We start from the raw sequence: 19793 nt of genomic DNA, 5'->3' as shown, positions 1-19793 counted from the left end.
TAAATGTGTGACACGATGCAATGCCGTGCTCGGCCCCAAGGACAGCATACTGTATGGGTGCCTGTGTGTGGCATTCTAGAAAAGCCAAGCTGTGATGAGAGAGAGCAGAGGAGGGGTCACCGGGGCTGGGGGTGCGGGGAGAGGTTCGCCCGCCAAGAGCCAGGAGGAGACTTTTTAGGGTTCTGGAAATGGTCCATGTCACGAGGCTGGCGGAGGTGACACAACCCTACACATTTGCCAAACTCATTCAAGCGAACACTTAAAACTGCTGAATTCTATTGCATGTAAATTGCGTCTCGGTAAAGTGAATTTAAAAGGACATATAATAACTCGATGTAGCGTTTCTACTTTTTTGTGTGTCTGACGTAGACTAGGTGAAATTTGCCACCCTTTCCAGGGGTCCTCAAACTTTTTAAACAGGGTCTAGTTCACTGTCCCTCAGACCCTTGGAGGGCCGGACTATAGTTTAAAAAAAAAAACTATGAACAAATTCCTATGCGCACTGCGGGCCCGGGACGAGTCGGCTGCTAAGCAAGACAGGCAGCGGCTCCCGGCGGGCTGGATACATGTCCTCGGCGGGCCGCGTGTGGCCCGCGGGCCATAGTTTGAGGACCCCTGCCTTTGGCGTTAGAAAAGAAGCCGGTTCCTCTCAGAATATGGAGCTGCAGTGGCCAGGGGTCACCACTGCGGCCGCCGGCACTGGAGCTGCCAAGTCCTTCCTGGCCGGATGCCACGCGAGACACAGCTTTTGGCTTCTAAGGTCTTGGGACACCCAGAAAGTGGGTCGTGTTTCAGGGTGTGTGCGTCACTGCGGAGAACACGCTGGTGAATCGAAGACCAGCTGGATGTATTCAACTGGCCAGATTCTCACTTGCTCAGCTCCCCGCACCGGCGAGCCTGGTTTCACGGTCTCGATGACCTTCACGTTGATCGGCTCTTCGCGTTCTCTTGGGGGAGGATATACCTTAGGCATCCGGCCTGTGCTTTAAGGGAAGAGCAACGATCACGTGACTGCGTGCTCTTAAATCTTCCAGGTTTGAAATGAAGACCCATCCCGAGTATTTTTACAGAATGAATGAGAGTCCCAAAGCAATTATTTTATCCAATACATACAGGGGTCCTCAAACTTTTTAGACAGGAGGCCAGTTCACTGTCCCTCAGACCATGGGAGGGCCGGACTATAGTTTAAAAAAAAAACAAACTATGAACAAATTCCTATGCGCACTGCTTGCCCGGGACGAGTTGGCTGCTAAGCAGGACAGGCAGCGGCACCCGGCAGGCCGGATACATGTCCTCGGCGGGCCGCATGTGGCCCGCGGGCCGTCGTTTGAATACAAGATTATTTTGTCTAAAATATTTGGTGTTTAAAGCATGGTCCTGGACTACGTTCTCCCGGTAGGTCTGCTTTTGGCAACACGTGGCGGAAAACCAGCTGAATCAGACTTTGACAATAAGCACCTTTCCTGGTCAGGTATCCAGAACTCTCATGTTACGGGAGGGTTCTGAGTCGGCCAGACACGGTCCTAACAACCTCAAGCCATGGTTTTCTCCTCTCGACTCCACTGACAGGCGGCTTCGTCGTTACACGGGTTCTCTCCTGGGTGGAGGCTGCTAAGAGGTAGCTGAGCCCACCACGTCCTCACTGATCCCCTGAGCATCTTAGTAGGCACCGTGTTAGGTAAGGTACAGGTCCACGGGCAGCAGAAACAGAGACCCAGAAAACATAGCGACAAAAGAGAAAGTGTCTTTCTCTCGAACGTGCGCACCCAGAGCGAGGGGCCCAGCTCTGGAGGGCGGCCGAGTTCTGTGAGACCTTCCGGGACCCGGGATCCGTTTGTCTTGTTTCACCATCACCTGTGATAGGGCTCCTGGCTGAAGCAGGCCCACCAGCATCTTCTTCTTCTATCCTTCAGGAAGGCGAAGGCCGAGAGTGAGGGGCGAGCCCTTTCCTTTTGAAAGCACGGGACCCAGAACTTGTGCCCGTGGCTCCCACCTCAGTGCTGAGATCCTCGTCACCGGGTCATGGAAGCTATTACTGTTTCATTGACTCTAAGACACTGTTGATTTTAAGACATGTCATCATCCTATAAATACGAAAAAACATGCTTTTTAAACGATGACACATTGCTTTCCTATCAGCTCAGGTGTAGGCCATGTCCCAAGTTAAGAGAGGTGAACATGTGACAAGTGTGTGTCTTGGTATAGAAGCAATACCACACTTGGGAAGACTTAGGAAAGCAACGTTATCTGAAGGCGTTTGTTTGCGGTCTTTTGTGTGTATTTGCTTTTCTCTGGAGCGAGCATAGGCAGGAGGTGTTCAGCTTTGGCTGACCGTTCGTTGAGTATGATATTTAGAACAGACCACTTACGCTCAGTGTGAATTTACTCAAGTTCCCGTGACGGCTGGTAGAGGGACTTTGGGCTCAAAGACTTGGGGGACATTTGCCCCGATTCCCACTCCGTCTGAGTCAGATCTGGAGTTGAGTTGAACAGACAGCAGGGTCCAGACATGGCCAGGGCACTCGTCTTACTGTTTCAACGTTCAGTCATCGCCCGGACATTGGTTGAACACCAGGCGCTGGGCTCATGGAGGGAGAGAGAGAAGCGGACCCGCAGAGCATGTGGTGGTACAAGGTCAGAGGTCTGGTGAGTCGAGCACAGGCTGGAGTCCTTGGTCCTACCTGAGGCTGGGAAACACCTCCCCGTGGAGGGGACATTGGGACCGGGTCTAAGGGCGCTCAGAGCAGAGCTTGCAGAATCTGCGAGCTCGTGGAAATGTGAAACCCGGTCACTCGGGGGGTTGGGTTCTGGCTCCTTCGGAAGCAGCTGTGGTCCTGGAGGGGTTGCTGTTGAGCTTTGTTTTAGCACGCCTTACGCATGGGGGGCGAACAGCCATCTTGGTCATTGCATCAAAGAAAAGACCAACTTCGTGGGTGGCCAAAAAAGGGATGAGCTGAATTTTTCTGAATCAGAAAGATGCTGGACAGGCAGAAACAAAAGGGCGCCTTTGGTGCCACGCCTGCCCTTACATGTCACGTTACTCTAGCTCAGGGGTGGGCAAACTTTTTGACTCGAGGGCCACAATGGGTTCTTAAACTGGACCGGAGGGCCGGAACAAAAGCATGGATGGAGTGTTTGTGTGAACTAATATAAATTCAAAGTAAAGGAGCGGAGGGGAGAGCAAGAGAACCCTCCGCTCTTTTGGCTCCGCGGGCCGGATAGAACAGCAGAACGGGCCAGATCCGGCCCGCGGGCTGTAGTTTGCCCACGGCTGCTCTAGCTTATTTGTCAACATAAAGTTCTAGGCTTTAATAGATGAGAAACACTTGTTTAGTTCCCACCTGCTTTGACCACTTTTATGCTCATTTTCTCCAATTTAACGTTAATGAACGCACCACTGTGTTTGACCTACAAACACCCCTTTTGTCTCCTGTTTGCTGAAAGCATCTTAGCACACAGCACTGCTGGTGTCAGCTAAGAGTGGATTCTCAGCGTAGCAACCACATCTCTGTGAGTTTACCTAGAGGACCTCGGGTTTTAAGATGTAACAGTGCCAGGCCAGGCTCATCCCAGGCAGCTCAACGGCTCGGGAGCTTTGAACCTGGTCCATGACAGATGTGTGATGTGCAGGTGTATCTTGCTGTCTACTGCCACTGAAATCTGCTTCTCTTGTGTAGATCACTGTGACAGATGAGGAAGTTAGTAATCCATCCTTCCTAGATCTGGTGAGAACTCCCCAAATGAGGAAGTGCACTCTTATTCTTATGTTTGCTTGGTAAGTTTGACCTGTGATGGATTCAAAAGCCTGTGTCCCATTTACACGCACCCCTCCTTCCGCCGGGCGGGAGTCGCCCTCACTCGCTCTCTCCCCTGCCTTCCGATGTCGCCGCAGGTTCACCAGCGCGGTGGTGTACCAAGGGCTGGTCATGCGCCTGGGCATCGTGGGCGGCAACCTCTACATGGACTTCTTCATCTCCGGGGTCGTGGAGCTGCCGGGCGCCCTGCTGATCCTCCTGACCATCGAGCGTTTCGGACGCCGTCTCCCCTTCGCAGCAAGCAACATCCTGGCCGGAGTGGCGTGCCTGGTCACGGCGTTCTTACCAGAAGGTCAGTGTCTCCCAAGTCCATCTGGCAGCCGAGAAGGTGAAAACAATCTTAAATCAGAAATAATCCACAAGGGAGATGCTCTTGTCCACTGCGTCGGAGTCGTGGTACGGGGTGGACTTCCGTGACGTCACTGATTTCCCGCTTAGTCACTTTTTTCTTCTTAGTTACTTGTTTTTTCTTTTGGTTAATCTTCACCCGAGGATATTTTACCCATTTATTTTTAGAGAGAATAGAAGCGAGGGGTGGGAGGGGTGGGGAGAGCCATTGATCCACACCCCCTCCGACCAGAGCCAGGAATTGAACCTGCAACCCAGGTACATGCCCTTGACTGGGAATCAAACCTGTGACCCTTTGGTGTGAAGGCCGATGCTCTAACCACTGAGCCACCGGCCAGGGCTGTAGTTTGCCTTCGATCACCTTTGACAAGCCTGTGTCCGGTCCTGTGGGCTTCGGGGGGAGGAGGAAGAGGGGTGTTGGCCTCCTGTAGCTGCAGCAGTTTGGACGACGACATGCGGGAGATACTGAGAGCATGGATTAAGGGGGTGGCAGTCGGGCCTGGAGGGGAGGGCGTGACCTCAGAGACGGTTCAGGGCTAAACCTTCCGGGAATTGATGATGGGTAAAGAGGTTGCAGGTGTCTCCAAACGCCCAGGTGACCCTGCCCAGGTGACCTCTGCCCTGGAGCCCCGCAGGCGCTGGACAGAGGAGCGTCACTCTCTAGGGCAGTGGTCGGCAAACTACGGCTCGTGAGCCACATGCGGCTCTTTGGCCCCTTGAGTGTGGCTCTTCCACAAAATACCACGGCCTGGGTGAGTCTATTTTGAAGAAGTGGCGTTAGAAGAAGTTTAAGTTTAAAAAATTTGGCTCTCAAAAGAAATTTCAATCATTGTCCTGTTGATATTTGGCTCTGTTGACTAATGAGTTTGCCGACCACTGCTCTAAGGAGTGTCCGAGTGAGAGCAAGCCGGTCATGTCTGTGTTTGGGGGTGCGGGGTGGGTGGCAGAGCTGGACTCTCGGGCGTCCTTTGTGTCCCCGGGGGACCGGGAGAGACTGGACAATACGGTGGGAGTCAAAGCAGTCCGGACCTCTACGGAGGAGGTTGGTGATTGCGTGGAGGTGCGTGAGTCCCCACGCACCAGATAGACACTCTGTAAGCCCAGTTACAGAGCGGCCCGCTTCAGAACAGAGGGACGAAGAGAGGGAAAGTCCTGCGTCGTACTGGACTGGCTGGCGACCACAGGAGCGCCTGGCACGTTTCCCCGTCCTCCCTAGTGGGTGAGTGCCCGGGGCTGCCGTAACGCCCACAGCCCAGAATGGATTCTCACGTCCTGGAGCCTGGACGGAGGGGCGGCGGGGCCAGGCTCCCAGGCTCCAGGTGAGGGGCCCTTCCTCCTCTCCAGCTCCGGTGTGGCAGGCGGGTCGTTCTGCCGGAGGTTCCGGGGGAGCCTGCTCCCCGCCTCTCTCCCGGCTCAGGCGCTGGCCAGCGTTGCCGGACCTGGGCCCCGTCTCTGCCTCCATCTGCACACGACCTTCTCTCGGCGTCTCTGTCTTAACTGTTACACCTGCAGAGACCCTGTTTCCAAACAAGGTCCCATTCTGAGGTTTGGGGCAGACATGAATTTTGGGGGCCACTATTCACCCCACTACACTGAGTTGGGACTCTTTCTAAGAGGTGGGCATCTTGATGAGCTGTCGGCCAATACGTGGCTGTTTAGAATCCATTGTCGTCGCTTAACAAGAACTGGGAACCAGATAGACATCGTTCCTGCCCTGGGGAGGGGGGAGGGGGGCAAGTGCAGGTGACGTGGAAGGGGGCCGAATCGGGAATGTCGTTTGCGTTTGGCCCTGCAGGGTTTTCGGTTTCATTTGAAAATGGAGTTCCCCAAGACGAGTCTGCCATTCCCATCGCCCGCGGAATCGGAATTAAGTATTGGCTGCGCATGACGTTAGGGGAGGAGGGAGGATGCCGTGTGGTCCATCCGCCCGGGATGCACACTTAGCCCAGGAAGAGCTCCCCACTTGGCATGATCCAGAGAGCGGGCAAGGCCGAGTTCAAACCAGCGCCCCGGAACGCGGGGTGGGCTCCGCCGCTGTGCAGAGCGCACTTTCCCGTACGGGAAGATGTACGGCAAAGACCCTCCTGTTTGTCCAGGCTGATCGCTGTTCGTTTGGAGATACAACTTCCCATTCTGAGCTTTAGAGTGGCTCTTAGCGACGTCGAAAACCAGTCGCTGGTATTTTATGTCCATGTCCCCCAGATTCGCCTGTTTCAGAGTCACATGCTGGTCAGGATGGACAGGAATAAGTTCCAGGTCCCTAATGCTCCACGTGAGCACCAGGTACTCGCGTTCTCCCTGGCGGGGACCAGCCCTTCTGTCCACCAACAGAGCTATTGGACTTGGTGACGGGGCTTCCCATCCCCTTCGCAAGGACTGTCTCTGGGTCACTCGCGAGTCACCAGCAGGAGGGCAGGCCCGGGAGATGCTGGCCAGCCTTTTAGAGGAGTCAGCGCTAAGAGGACCCCACAGAAAACAGCGAGGCCGGCTTTCCCGCCACTGCGCACACTTGTCAGGGTCTACAGCGTGAAACTGTGGGGAAAGAACTAGTCTTTCTGGCTGTCCCTGTCCTCCTCAGACTCACTGCTTTAGACCCAGATTTCTGAGAAAGAAAGAGCTTTCTCTGTCCGCCCTCATCTCTTTAATGTGAGTTTGTCTAGGGTGGCTGCAAACCCAGCACGTTAAGTCTGTCTTTTACTCTGGTTTCTCTTGAAGTGAAAAGTAGGCTCATATATCTTAATTCACATATTAGGAATTTTCACTACATTTTGTTTAAAAACTCGGAACAGACGGTACATTCAGAGGAGATGCAAAATTGTGTTTATTTAAAATCCTGCTGCTTTTTTAAAAAAAAAAATTCAAAAATTGATTATTCCCAGTAATCTCCAGAAGTTTGACCAAACAAATCCACATCCAGAGGGATCCTTTCTCGGGGTTCCCCTGACTCTCTGGAAGATAGTTTCCGCGTCCGTGCACATTTTTAAATTGTCTTGTGGTTTTTTTCGTCATTGTTATCATAAGATGTCTATTGCCCCTTCCCCGGGAGCTTAGCACATTGCTGGGGCCATCAGGAGGTTTTGTATAATATTCACACGCCAGTTACACCTCCTAGTGCAGTGTTTTCCTTTTGTTCTTTAGTTGACAAACAGCCCAGTGCCTTGGGGAACTTCTGTAACGCATTTCAACAACATCTCCGTCCCTGTGTAGGGGCGGCTAAATGCTGGCCTCTGCGCTTGGAATGAGTGGAGGGTCTTTCAGATTCAGGTCAACCTTGTCTCCTCAAGGGCGTCAACTTCACAGCGTTTTCTGAATGATTTTCTGAACTGACTAGATGTTCTTCATGGTGTGTATGTGTGTGTGTGCGCACGCGGGCGGGCGCTTTTATTTGATGTTGTCTGATTCTTTCCAGCAAACTGTCCTAGCCTCCGTGGTAAACCTAATTTGCATGGAAGTTGTCAATGGGACTCATTTATAGCGCGATCTTGATTCCGTAGAAAATGCCTATAGTTTAAGAGGCTAACTCGGATAATCAGGTTATTTCCACGTCCGAAGGCACATTCTTCTTCGCAGCCCGAGAGCAGTGGGTGGCGGCCCGGCCGGGCGGGGGCCCAGGGAGTCTGGGCAGCGGCTCCCACATTCCGTTCCCGGGACCTGGCAGCGCCCCACCTGCTCAGCGAGGAAAGGGGCGGAATGCACTTCCCAGGCCCCTGGCTCCCATGGAAAACCAGAGCCTGAATAAAGCATGTTCCCAGCTGCTCTGTGCCGAGCAGAGCGGCCAGCACACAGCACGACGCTGACGGCCTCAGTGCGAGAGCTCCGGTGACTCCCCTCTCCCCCCGGCCCCCGGGGAAGCACCCAGTGCACCCGGCAGCCGGCCAGGGCGCCATCTAAACCCAATGAACCCGGGCCTCCCAGCCATGGCCTGGGTTCCTGGCCATCCTTTCCTCTGCGTGCCCTCTAGACAAACTGCTTTATTTAGTGGGTTTAGCTTTTTAAAAAAAACACGTTTTTTATTATTTCCAGAAAAGAAGGGAGAGGGAGAGATAGAAACATCAATGATGAGAGGGAACCATGGATTGGCTGCCTCCTGCACGCCCCCTACTGTGGATCGAGCCTGCAACCCGGGCATGTGCCTTTGACCGGAAGCGAACCCAGGACCCTTCAGTCCGCAGGCCGATGCCCTATCCACTGAGCCAAACTGGCTAGGGCTGGTTTAGCGTGTTTTTGTTTGTTGACTGCTCTTGACTAGGAGAGAACACGCGTTTCTCCCTAGAGTGTCCTCGTAGACCGGAGGAGCCTTAGACTCGTGCGCTGTGTTTGTCAGTGAACGAACCAACTGGTACTTGAGAGCCGGGCTCTTCCGGAGAATTTCTTGGGGAAGGTAGCGAGACTGGGGATGAGGAGGACAATGGGTGACAAACCCCGTGACGAGGCGCGGCACGGCGTAGATGCCCCTTTCCCAAGACCCAGCCCTCGAGGCCTTGCTGGGCTCCCGAAACCAAGGGCATCCTGGTGCGGGGTCACCGGTCCGTTGTTATCGCTACGGGTCTGAGCAGACAAGGGCGCAGGGAAGGCTGCCTCCGGACCGAAGGCCGTGTGCGGGGTCCTCTCGGGCAGACGCTACTCGGAGCCTCGTTTTCAGCGTAGCGGCTGCTCAACAAGTAATTCTCAAATCGTGTTCACAGAAAAGCAGGCGGCCTAAAGGGCAGCCAGCATCCTGGGGGTGGGATCGCTGTTGACATTCGGCTACGGTACTAGATACAGGGGTGGGCAAACTTTTTGACTCGAGGGCCACAATGGGTTCTTAAACTGGACCGGAGGGCCGGAACAAAAGCATGGATGGAGTGTTTGTGTGAACTAATATAAATTCAAAGTAAAGGAGCGGACGGGAGAGCAAGAGAACCGGATAGAACAGCCGGATCCGGCCCGCGGGCCGTAGTTTGCCCACGGCTGGACTAGAAGGTATCTATCGATCATTTGTGCTGAGAATTAGCAAGGGCTCAGGGCTGCGAGGACAGGAAGCGAACGCCTTCCACTGTTTTATAAACCCGCCCGAGAGCACGGCCCTCACCCTGCTCCCGGCCCCTTGTCTCCAGGAACACCCTGGCTGAGAACCACGGTGGCCACCCTGGGGAGGCTGGGCATCACCATGGCCTTCGAGATCGTCTACTTGGTCAACTCGGAACTGTACCCAACGACATTACGGTAACCCCGACAACACGTGTCACGGTTTCTCCCGAGTCGCTCTGCGGCCAAGTGTTTGGAAGTGACTTCAAAGCCATCAAGTAGTTTCCTTAGCTCGCTGCTCTGTGAACTTGGGCCTCACTCAGCCATCAGGGGGGCCTGCTCCGAGCTGTCGCTGCTTCCTGCATTGCTTGCGCCCACGTTTTGTGATTGAAGTATTTCTCACCCCGTACCTTCGCACACAGCCGTGGTTGCGTGGAAAGGCACTAGACTGGGATCACAGAAACCTGGTCGCACACGTGCTTCGCTGGGGGTTGATCTGCCTTTACCAGCCTCACTGTTTGAAGGCCACCACCTCCATTCTGACCCCTTCCACGTCTTGTATGGGGAGCAGCCAGCGGCTGCGGGGGGGGCGGGGGGGGAGAAGCCATGGTGTGCAGCTCCTGCCCTGGGGGGGGGGGGGGGGGTGCCTGGCACAGCTCGCTGGCCAGTGGGTGGCGGGAGGTGGGCGGGCTGCTGGCGGAGAATGCTGCCCCCCAGCCCCGAAGGCTCCCCCACCCCCAGCCCCGCATGCCGCTCACCCAGCTGCAGGGGGGGGGTCAGATGGAAAGGGTTTGCCTGGAGCATAGAGAGCAGTGGTTTTCAAAGTTCAGAAGCGTAGAAATACAAGACACCGTTGCAGCGTCTTAGCTACGTGTCTGTCGGACTATTTTGCGCCTCTTGAATTTAGTTCAACCTTTTCCACTTGGAACCGTTTTTTATCGGCAGGAACTTCGGCGTTTCGCTCTGCTCGGGGCTGTGCGACTTCGGGGGCATCATCGCGCCGTTCCTGCTCTTCCGCCTGGCGGCCATCTGGCTGGAGCTGCCGCTCATCATCTTCGGTGAGACCCACGTGCCCGGGCGGGCTGTCTGTAATGACGTGCACTTGACAGTTTTATGACGACGGACCGTTGTGGTTTTGAGGAGCCCATCTGGAACTCTTTCTTTGTTTAGGTTCTGAGTTAAAATCAGATACGATAAAACTCTTTTATGGTATTGGGAATAATTAAAGACCAATCATTTTCCTGAGACCACATTGGGCCTACGGTCTGTTTCAAAGAAGCCTAAAAACCAGTTTCATTGCTAAACGTCCTGTATCTGTCAGTATCGGACCTTCATTTGCTCGGAGGCTAAGCATGCGATGCCGAAGGAGCAGAGGACCCAGGTCCCTCACGCATCTAACACAACCTCTCTGATGGCCCCCAAGATCACAGCCTCCTTCCTGCCCCCAATCTTTGTAGAATCCTGAGGGGATAGAATCACAGACTGGGTGGGGGGGGGGGGGACCTGGGAGTAAGTCACCCCAGGGCTTCTCCAGTGCTGATCCGCCTCTGCCTCCTCCCTCCTCAGCAGGAGAGGACCCTCCCCCAACTTCCCCCATCTCCCCTGCCTTTTGCCCAACAGTTCCAATTGCCCTGAAAATACTGGGTCCCTGCGGACACGTGCTGAGTAAAGAAACCCCCAGCAGGGCCAGGGACAGTGAAGTCAGCCTCTCACCATGGGAGGCCAGGGAAATCAGTAGAAGCACGTTTCAGATATTTCATGGGATCCGATCCTCAAGCTCAGCGTCGAGGCTGTAGCCAGCACGAAAGGGCAGAGAGGGCGCCGTGGTTCAGCCGAGATGAGTGGTCTCAGAGCGCCCAGCCTTCGGGCAGTGGCCTGGCCTGCAGTGCATGCTGGGGGGGCCGGGCCCTGGGGGCGCTGGGGGAGCCGGGCCCTGGGGGTGCTGGGGGAGCCGGGCCCAGGGGCGCTGGGGGAGCCGGCACTGGGGGCACTGGGGGGGCCGGGTCCTGGGGGCGCTGGGGGAGCCGGGCCCTGGGGGCGCTGGGGGGGCCGGGCCCTGGGGGCGCTGGGGGAGTCGGGCCCTGCCTTCGCAGGGAGAGCCAGCTGTCCAGCACAGCCAGGATTAATAATTGAAGTGCCTAACAGGTGTCCTCAAACTACGGCCCGCGGGCCACATGCGGCCCGCCGAGGACATGGATCCGGCCCGCCGGGTGCCGCTGCCTGTCCTGCTTAGCAGCCGACGCGTCCCGGGCCCGCAGTGCGCATAGGAATTTGTTCATAGTTTTTTTTAAACTATAGTCCGGCCCTCCCACGGTCTGAGGGACAGGGAACTGGCCCCGTTTAAAAAGTTTGAGGACCCCTGGACAATATACAAAAGATGGGCAACAAATACCCTCACCGGCTCCTAATTCATTTGCATTTACTGTAGTTTCTGTATTCCTGAGGCTTTTTATGTCTTTGGGTCTTTCTGGTAGAAATCCTATGAGCCGTGTGCTACTAGCACGTCGCGTCCGGGCCTCAGTCAGCGATGTGGCGTCGGCAGTGTGCACTGTCCGTGGGGGCGTATTTACACCGCGGGGGAAATGGCCGACGCGATACATCGGGGCTTGCTTTCCGGGGGAGCCGGTTGGCAGACCTTTGCCAGCTCCCCGCGAGGACAGAGGCGTAGGAAATAGGAGGGGATGGTGTTTCAGAAACTGCAAGTCTGGAGCTCAGCACGAGGGAGGCTGGTAAATGGGGATCGTGTGAGGGTGACAGGAGGGTCCTGGACGATGGGAGGTCTGCGTGTTTCCTGCTGCCGCCACTGGGCGACCGGTGCTGGGAGGATCCACCCCGTAGTGAGGAGCCTGGGAAACACGCAAGAGACGGGCCGTGGGCGAGGGGACAGGCCTGCAGTGGCACCTGGCGGGCGGAGGAAAGCGGGGAGAGGAAGCAGCGACACTGGTTCGGGAACAGGACCTGAGGGTCTCCTCTCTGTCGGCCTCTGTTTGCCCAGGAAGGAGCTGATGAGGCTTCTCTGAGGCCTTGGCACTTAGTAGGTGCTCAATAAGTAACGGTTCGGTGGGTGAGTGAGCCAATGCCCACCTAGAGTCCAGGGGCGCTGGGACTGCACGGGGTGGGGGGTGCAGAAAGCATGGCAAAGGAGAGCTGCAGAGCTGGTGAGGGTCAGGGGGCCGCAGCCGGGGGCCAGCGGAGGCGGTGAGCACGCTGCTTCCCGGGGGGGCCGAGCTGAGGGGCGCGGGGCGGCGTGCGACCCGGTGGTGATGCCTCCCCCTGCCCGCAGGTGTCCTGGCCTCTGTGTGCGGCGGCCTCGTGATGCTTCTGCCTGAAACCAAGGGCATTGCCTTGCCGGAGACGGTGGACGACGTGGAGAAGCTGGGCAGGTACCGTATGCCATTCAGCACATCCTCAATCCTGGTCAGGCGGCCTTTCAGACCACCAGGGAACGGATGTGCTGAGACAGCTGAACACCCGTGGGGAGAATAACCCAATCCCTGTCTCACAGCCTCAGCAGAAGTGAAAGCAGTTGTCAAAGGTAAATGTCAAACAGCAGCAACCAACAACCCCAGCTTTGGGAGAATGGGTATTATTTTTAAAAGGTGGCTATGAAGAGGGAGAGATTTCCAGGGAAGGTGTTAAAATTAGAAGCAATCTAAAGGAGACGGAGTGATGATTTGACAAAGTAGAAATAACATAACTGTGCAACAATAGACAAGTGACTATAAAATAATATATTCGTAGTATGGGTTACTAGGCAGAGATTAAAAGAATTAAGGTAGATCTACATGGAATGGCTTGGGAAGATTTTCAAGACTGATTACCAAGTGAAAAGTCACCAAACAATGTGGTATAGTGTTTATTAAAGATAAAACCAATAGAAGTTTCTATCTGTAGCGTGTGGGAAGATAGATGATAGAGACGATAGATAGATAGATAGATAGATCATTGATAGGTAGATAGGTGGTAGATAGATGATTGATTGATAGATAATAGACCAAGGGTGGGCAAACTTTTTGACTCGAGGGCCACAATGGGTTCTTAAACTGGACCGGAGGGCCGGAACAAAAGCATGGATGGAGTGTTTGTGTGAACTAACATAAATTCAAAGTAAAGGAGCGGAGGGGAGAGCAAGAGAACCGGATAGAACAGCCGGATCCGGCCCGCGGGCCGTCGTTTGCCCACGGCTGTAATAGACAGATAGATGATTGATGATAGAGATAGGTGGACAGGTAGAAGTAGGGGTACTAGATATATCAGGGGAAACACTAGAAATATCGGTATATGATTATCTAACCATTATGCTGTACATCTAAAACTAATACAAAATAACGTTGAATATAAAGTGTAGTTGACAAATAAAAATAAATAAAAATTTTAAAAATAAATAAGGGAATGAGAGAGAACAGTTTAGTTTTGGAGAAGGGCGTCTAAATGGTGTACAGGGAGACTTATTATCCAACCAATCTATCAATGTGAAATATGTTTGTGTTAGACCAACAGAAATTCACATTACACAAATTCTAACTTTCTCTGTTTGAAATCTTACAGAATAAAAAGGAAGGGAGGCTATGACTATGACCGTGTGTAGGGAAATGTCTAAAATAATATTATGTACCCTGTGGAGATAGAGACGGGCTGGGAAGGGGGATGCAGGAGGGAAGACTCGATAGACTTCCGTATTGTTGGATTTTTTTAAAAAATTACAACGCGTTTTCTTGTATTATTTGTGTAATTTTTAAAAGTAACTTCACAGCTCATTTTAAAAATAAAATTCACTCTTCTTCTAAAGAATGACCTGGAAATTAGGGGTTTGGATCTCTAAATTTTAAACAAATATATCAAAAATACTTATCAAAACAACGAAATGTTAGTCACCTCATGGCAGTTTCTTTCACTTGTACGTTGGGAAGAGAGTAGGTGCCCATTTTTAGGTGCCGATGCGATTGATGGCTTCCCATGGGTCATTTTATTTAAAATCCAACGATGCAGGCAAAACCATCCTCACTTCCCTGTGGACTAGGAAGTCGATGCTCGGAGAGGGTTCTGCGGGCCGGGCCTGGGGTTGGTGCTCCCCGCGGCTCAGGGGCGCTCGGCTGTTTTGTGCAGGTTTATCGTTTCAGGCTGTATTCCACTTCGTTATGAATTTTTAAGTAGTGAGGATCCCCATGGTAGAACTGGAAATGTCTCCCTTCACACTCTCTTTTAATGAGGTCCCACCCCTGCCCTGGGGCAGACACCCACTGCTACGTGTCTCATGAGTACTTGACCAGACCCGGAAAATGTATGCGGGGATTTTATTGTCCTGTTCCTTCTTCTTCTTTTTAAATGTATTTTATTGATTTCAGAGAGGAAGGGAGAGGGAGAGAGAGAGACAGAAACATCGATGATGAGAGAGAACCATTGGTCAGCTGCCTCCTGCTCACCTCCTACCGGGGACCAAGCCCGCAACCCGGGCATGTGCCCCGACCAGCAATCTAACTGTGACCTCCTGGTTCATCGCTCAACCACCGAGCCCCGCCGGCCCGGCTTTCGTCCTGTTTCTCGATGCTGTTTTGAAAACTCAGGTTGCCGGACCATCCCAGAGCGTTCTTAAGGAAGGCTTTCCCGCCACCGCGGCCCCAGCCCTGTCCGCGGGGCTGACTGCCGACAGGATGGCCGATCCGAGGGCTGGGGGCGCTTGTCCCCCCTGAAGTCGCCCCGAGTCTTACGCTTGGGAGTGACGGGCACTGGCTTATTCCTCACCCGCCACTCTGCTGACGTTTCACCTGGGCGATGCTACAGGGTGAAGTGTGGGGGGGCACGCAGAGTCCCCTCACGCCCTAGCATGTTGTAAACTGAAATTAGGAAGAGAAACTTAAAAGGTATGAAAACCGTGTGAAACCCTGCGGAGCATCACACACGCATGGGAAGGTCGTGCCTCAACAGGAAGTAGAAACACGGTTTTGCCAATTCTGTCATCATGGACCATTTCTTGGTTCCCACCGGGGTGCAGGGCCAGGTCAGGGTTGGGGTGCCAAGTCCTGTCCCCCAATCACAGCAGTGCTAGCCGATCGGGAGAAAGGAGGATATTCCGGAAGCTTCAATGACGCAGGGGACACGGTGGGGACGGAACTAGGACTGTCTTACTCAGACGCGAGGGGTAGCTCTCGTGGGCTGAGGTGCCTGAAGGGCTGTTGGGCTGGGGTACCCAGGAGAGCACCCCAGCCGGATCCCAGGGTCAGAGGCAGGAGGTAGGGCTGGCTGCTGGCGGCATGGGGCTGCGTGTGGGGGCTTCTGGACCCTCCCCCATGACCCCTCGGTGCCAACGATCCGAGGGCACAGCATTCTTCTGGTGGGTTTTCTGCTCCATTTTCTGCTCCAATTCTTCCTGTTCCTACAGTGAGTGTTTGGATGCTGGTTTTCCCTGCACCCCACCCCGATGCCCTCTGCTCCCCCAAGTTCCACCTCTCCCAATGGCTTCACTCTAATGACTGACTCGGTAGGCGATTTCCTGACCCCAAGACTCGCCCATCCGGGGTCAGATTCTCAAACTCCTCAGGGGAAGGCGGAGAATGCGGGAATTTGGGGTCAGGACTTGCCTACCCAGTTAGTCCTCAGCTCAGCCTGAAGCCAGCGGGAGAAGTGGGGTTCCGGGGCGCACAGGGCATCGGGATGGGGTGCCGGGAGAATGAGCATCCAAGCACTAGGGGAACGGGAGGAAGTGGGCGACAGGAATTCAACTCCCACACGTTATCTCTATGTTTGTAACTTTCCGTAACAAAGTTGGGTAAGTGATTAATTATGCCTTGTCGCTCCCCGGGAGAGACATTCGGTAGCAGTGGGAGCTGCGGTTCCCGAAGGGAGGCGCTGTCTCTGCTGCCGCGGTCTCACTCCGGGAAGCAGCCGCTTTGCACCCGCTTGCTGAAGCCTGACGGCGTTGCCCTTCCGAAAGGAGGGGTCACCAGGCCGTTCGGCCGCTCTTCTGCTCACATGTCAACTCCTTCCCAAACCACGCAGCACTCGTGGACATGCATGAAGGATGTCTGTGCGCGCGAGGGTCTGGAAGCGGGTGGGAGGGGCCTGGAGAGGGGCCTGTCATTGCTCTGAGCGGGGGTTCAGGAGAAGCCGTGTGTGTGTGTGTGTGTGTGTGTGTGTGTGTGTGGTGTGTGTGGTGTGTGTGTGTGTGTGTGTGGTGTGTGTGGTGTGTGTGTGTGTGGTGTGTGTGGTGTGTGTGTGTGTGTGTGTGGTGTGTGTGTGTGTGGTGTGTGTGTGGTGTGTGTGGTGTGTGTGTGTGTGGTGTGTGTGTGTGGTGTGTGTGGTGTGTATGTGTGTGTGGTGTGTGTGGTGTGTGTGTGTATGTATGTGGTGTGTGTGGTGTGTGTGTGTGGTATGTGTGGTGTGTGTGTGTATGTGTGTGGTGTGTATGGTGTGTGTGGTGTGTGTGGTGTGTGTGTGTGTATGGTGTGTGTATGGTGTGTGTGTATGGTGTGTGTATGGTGTGTGTGTAGTATGTGTGTGTGTGTGTGTGGTGTGTGTGTGTAGTGTGTATGTGTGTGGTGTGTGTGGTGTGTGTGTGTGTATGTGTGTGGTGTGTGTGGTGTGTGTGTGTGTGTGGTGTGTATGGTGTGTGTGTGTGTGTGGTGTATGTGGTGTGTGTGGTGTGTGTGGTGTGTGTGTGTGTGTGGTGTGTGTGGTGTGTGGTGTGTGTGTGTGGTGTGTGTGTGTGTGGTGTGTGTGGTGTGTGGTGTGTGGTGTGTGGTGTGTGTGTGTGGTGTGTGTGTGTGGTGTGTGTGTGTGTGGTGTGGTGTGTGTGTGTGGTGTGTGTGTGTGTGGTATGTGTGGTGTGTGTGGTGTGTGTGTGTGGTGTGTGTGTGTGGTGTGTGGTGTATGTGGTGTGTGTGTGTGTATGTGTGTGTGGTGTATGTGGTGTGTGTGTGTGTATGTGTGTGTGGTGTGTGTGTGTGTGTGTGGTGTGTGTGGTGTGTGTGTGTGTGTGTGGTGTGTGGTGTATGTGGTGTGTGTGTGGTGTATGTGTGTGTGGTGTGTGTGGTGTGTGTGTGTGTGGTGTGTTTGGTGTGTGTGTGTGTGTGTGGTGTGTGTGTGGTGTGTGTGTGTGTGTGTGGTGTGTGTGTGTGTGGGGGGTGTGTGGTGTGTGTGGTGTGTGTGTGTGTGGTGTGTGTGTGTAGTGTGTATGTGTATGTATGTGTGTGTGGTGTGTGTGTGGTGTGTGTGTGTGTGTGAGTGTGTGAGTGTGTAAACCAGCCAGGATGCGGAGAGGCCCAGCAGGCTTCGCTGCCCAGCCGTTCGCCTGCGGTAAGGCCTCTCTCCTCTCCTTTGTCGCCAGCCCGCCCTCCTACAAGTGTGGCCGGAAGCAGAAAGCCCCGGCTCCCCGCGCTCCCCTGTGAGGCGCCTGCCGGCCACGGAGCAGCGCAGGCCGAGGCGGGAGCGCCGTGCCCCGCAGACCCCGGTGCAGCCCGTTGCGCCGGCAGCCCCGCTGCTTTTAACTCTCCACAGAGACATGCACACCGCCCAGCGCACCGTTCCGTGATGCTGGAGGAGGTTGGTCCTGATGCTGGACACGTCTCCGACCCGAGGGTTACAGAGACGAGAAGCCCCGCCCGGTGCTCACAGCGGCTCCACCAGGACCGGGGTGAGCGACCAGGGGCCTGGGGAACGCGGACAGAACTCGGGTCATCCGGAACCGAGGCTTCGGAACGCGTGTCCTGAGGGTTCCTGGGAGGATCACGATCCGGGGACTCTACAACGAAGACACGGGACATCCGGACGGAGCCTGCGCTTTCTCTCCTCGCCTGGATCCGCGAGCCCGGGGCATCGGGGTTGTGGGGTGCTCGGGCCTCGCCCCACAGATCAGCGCACATCTGTGTGGCCTGGGGACCCAGCTGTTACCTGTGACACCTGCTTGGTCCTGAGATGACTGTGACACGAGAGCCGCGTGTCCGTTGCTGAACCAAACCCGTGGGTTAGGGTGTCCCGGGTCGTCAGGTTTTAGCCATAAAGGGCTGCGTGTCTTATATGTGTGAGATCAGGCCTGTGGCGGCGCCCCGGGCAGGAGTGAAACACGTGGACAGTTCTCATTCCGTCAGGACACGTTGCGCTGGTTTGGGGAGACAGCTCACATTTTAACGGAAAAGAACGGTCTGTGTCTCCGTGCCCAGAAGAAGTCGCAGGGACGGGATAAGCACTTTAGAGCCCTAACATGGGCGTGGATCTTCCTTGTTGGTTACCGCCACGTTTGCGACGTGCAATTGAATACAGACCTGCTAGCCTTTCCTGATCTGCTTCACATGTGCACTCGGTGCATTTTCAGAGCCGACGTATGCCTTCCTGCAGGACTTTCTGACGAGTTCTTCCGTGTGGGCAGGCGCGGCACCACGGGCGGAGTGCACGGTGTGTGCTGGTCGCACCAGAAGCTCCTGCGCCTGAGCCCGCAGGAGCGGCTGCGAGTGTCCGTCTCCTGGGACGCCAGCCAGTCCCTGAGGCTGGGACTCCAGCGCAGTCCCTGAGGCTGTGACTCCAGTGCAGTCCCTGAGGCTGGGACTCCAGCACAGTCCCTGAGGCTGGGACTCCAGCACAGTCCCTGAGGCTGGGACTCCAGCCAGTCCCTGAGGCTGTGACTCCAGCACAGTCCCTGAGGCTGTGACTCCAGCGCAGTCCCTGAGGCTGGGACTCCAGCACAGTCCCTGAGGCTGTGACTCCAGCGCAGTCCCTGAGGCTGTGACTCCAGCGCAGTCCCTGAGGCTGGGACTCCAGCACAGTCCCTGAGGCTGGGACTCCAGCGCAGTCCCTGAGGCTGGGACTCCAGCACAGTCCCTGAGGCTGGGACTCCAGCACAGTCCCTGAGGCTGGGACTCCAGCACAGTCCCTGAGGCTGGGACTCCAGCCAGTCCCTGAGGCTGTGGCTCCAGCCAGTCCCTGAGGCTGGGGCTCCAGCCAGTCCCTGAGGCTGGGGCTCCAGCCAGTCCCTGAGGCTGTGACTCCAGTGCAGTCCCTGAGGCTGTGACGTCAGCCAGTCCCTGAGGCTGTGACGTCAGCCAGTCCCTGAGGCTGTGACTCCAGCACAGTCCCTGAGGCTGGGACTCCAGCCAGTCCCTGAGGCTGTGACTCCAGCCAGTCCCTGAGGCTGTGACTCCAGCGCAGTCCCTGAGGCTGTGACGTCAGCCAGTCCCTGAGGCTGTGACTCCAGCGCAGTCCCTGAGGCTGTGACGTCAGCCAGTCCCTGAGGCTGTGACGTCAGCCAGTCCCTGAGGCTGTGACGTCAGCCAGTCCCTGAGGCTGGGACGCCAGCGCAGTCCCTGAGGCTGTGACTCCAGCCAGTCCCTGAGGCTGTGACTCCAGCGCAGTCCCTGAGGCTGTGACTCCAGCCAGTCCCTGAGGCTGTGACTCCAGCCAGTCCCTGAGGCTGTGGCTCCAGTGCAGTCCCTGAGGCTGGGACGCCCACTCACCCCTTCACCTGCCTTCCCGCATTTCCCTGCCGTGGGGTGGCTGTAGCTCATGGACACCATCACCTTTGAATTGTACTTTGAGTTGATACTTTGGTTCTGATGACAATAAAATATTTTAAATTGTCAAGAAAAATCAATGTTTGCCCTTCACTTCCTTTTGTTTTCTTTTCTTTTCTTTATT

General features: G+C 55.2%; 1 protein-coding gene across 4 annotated transcripts in view; it reads left to right on the top strand.

Moving 5' to 3' along the window:
* SLC22A3 (solute carrier family 22 member 3) overlaps positions 1-19741 on the top strand; it is a 71351-nt gene extending 51610 nt beyond the window's left edge. Inside the window, exons 6-12 of one of the 4 annotated variants that reach the window (XR_013960336.1) lie at positions 3678-3775; positions 3893-4107; positions 9260-9368; positions 10116-10228; positions 12454-12553; positions 17494-18665; positions 19587-19737. Coding sequence is in view for 2 of the 4 variants with exons in the window: in XM_080663618.1 (XP_080519744.1) it covers positions 3678-3775; positions 3893-4107; positions 9260-9368; positions 10116-10228; positions 12454-12656 (738 nt within the window). In the remaining 2 variants the exon portion in view is untranslated. Of the gene's footprint in view, positions 1-3677; positions 3776-3892; positions 4108-9259; positions 9369-10115; positions 10229-12453; positions 13956-17493 lie in introns of those variants that run through there. The other 3 variants (XR_013960337.1, XM_080663619.1, XM_080663618.1) reach the window with 3 other exon arrangements.
* Positions 19742-19793: the final 52 nt, after the last annotated feature.

Source organism: Plecotus auritus (assembly GCF_963455305.1).
Source record: "Plecotus auritus genome assembly, chromosome: 4".
Lineage (NCBI taxonomy): Eukaryota > Metazoa > Chordata > Mammalia > Chiroptera > Vespertilionidae > Plecotus > Plecotus auritus.
Note: the sequence above shows the minus strand (reverse complement) of the source record. Positions and strands in the feature narration are given on the sequence as shown.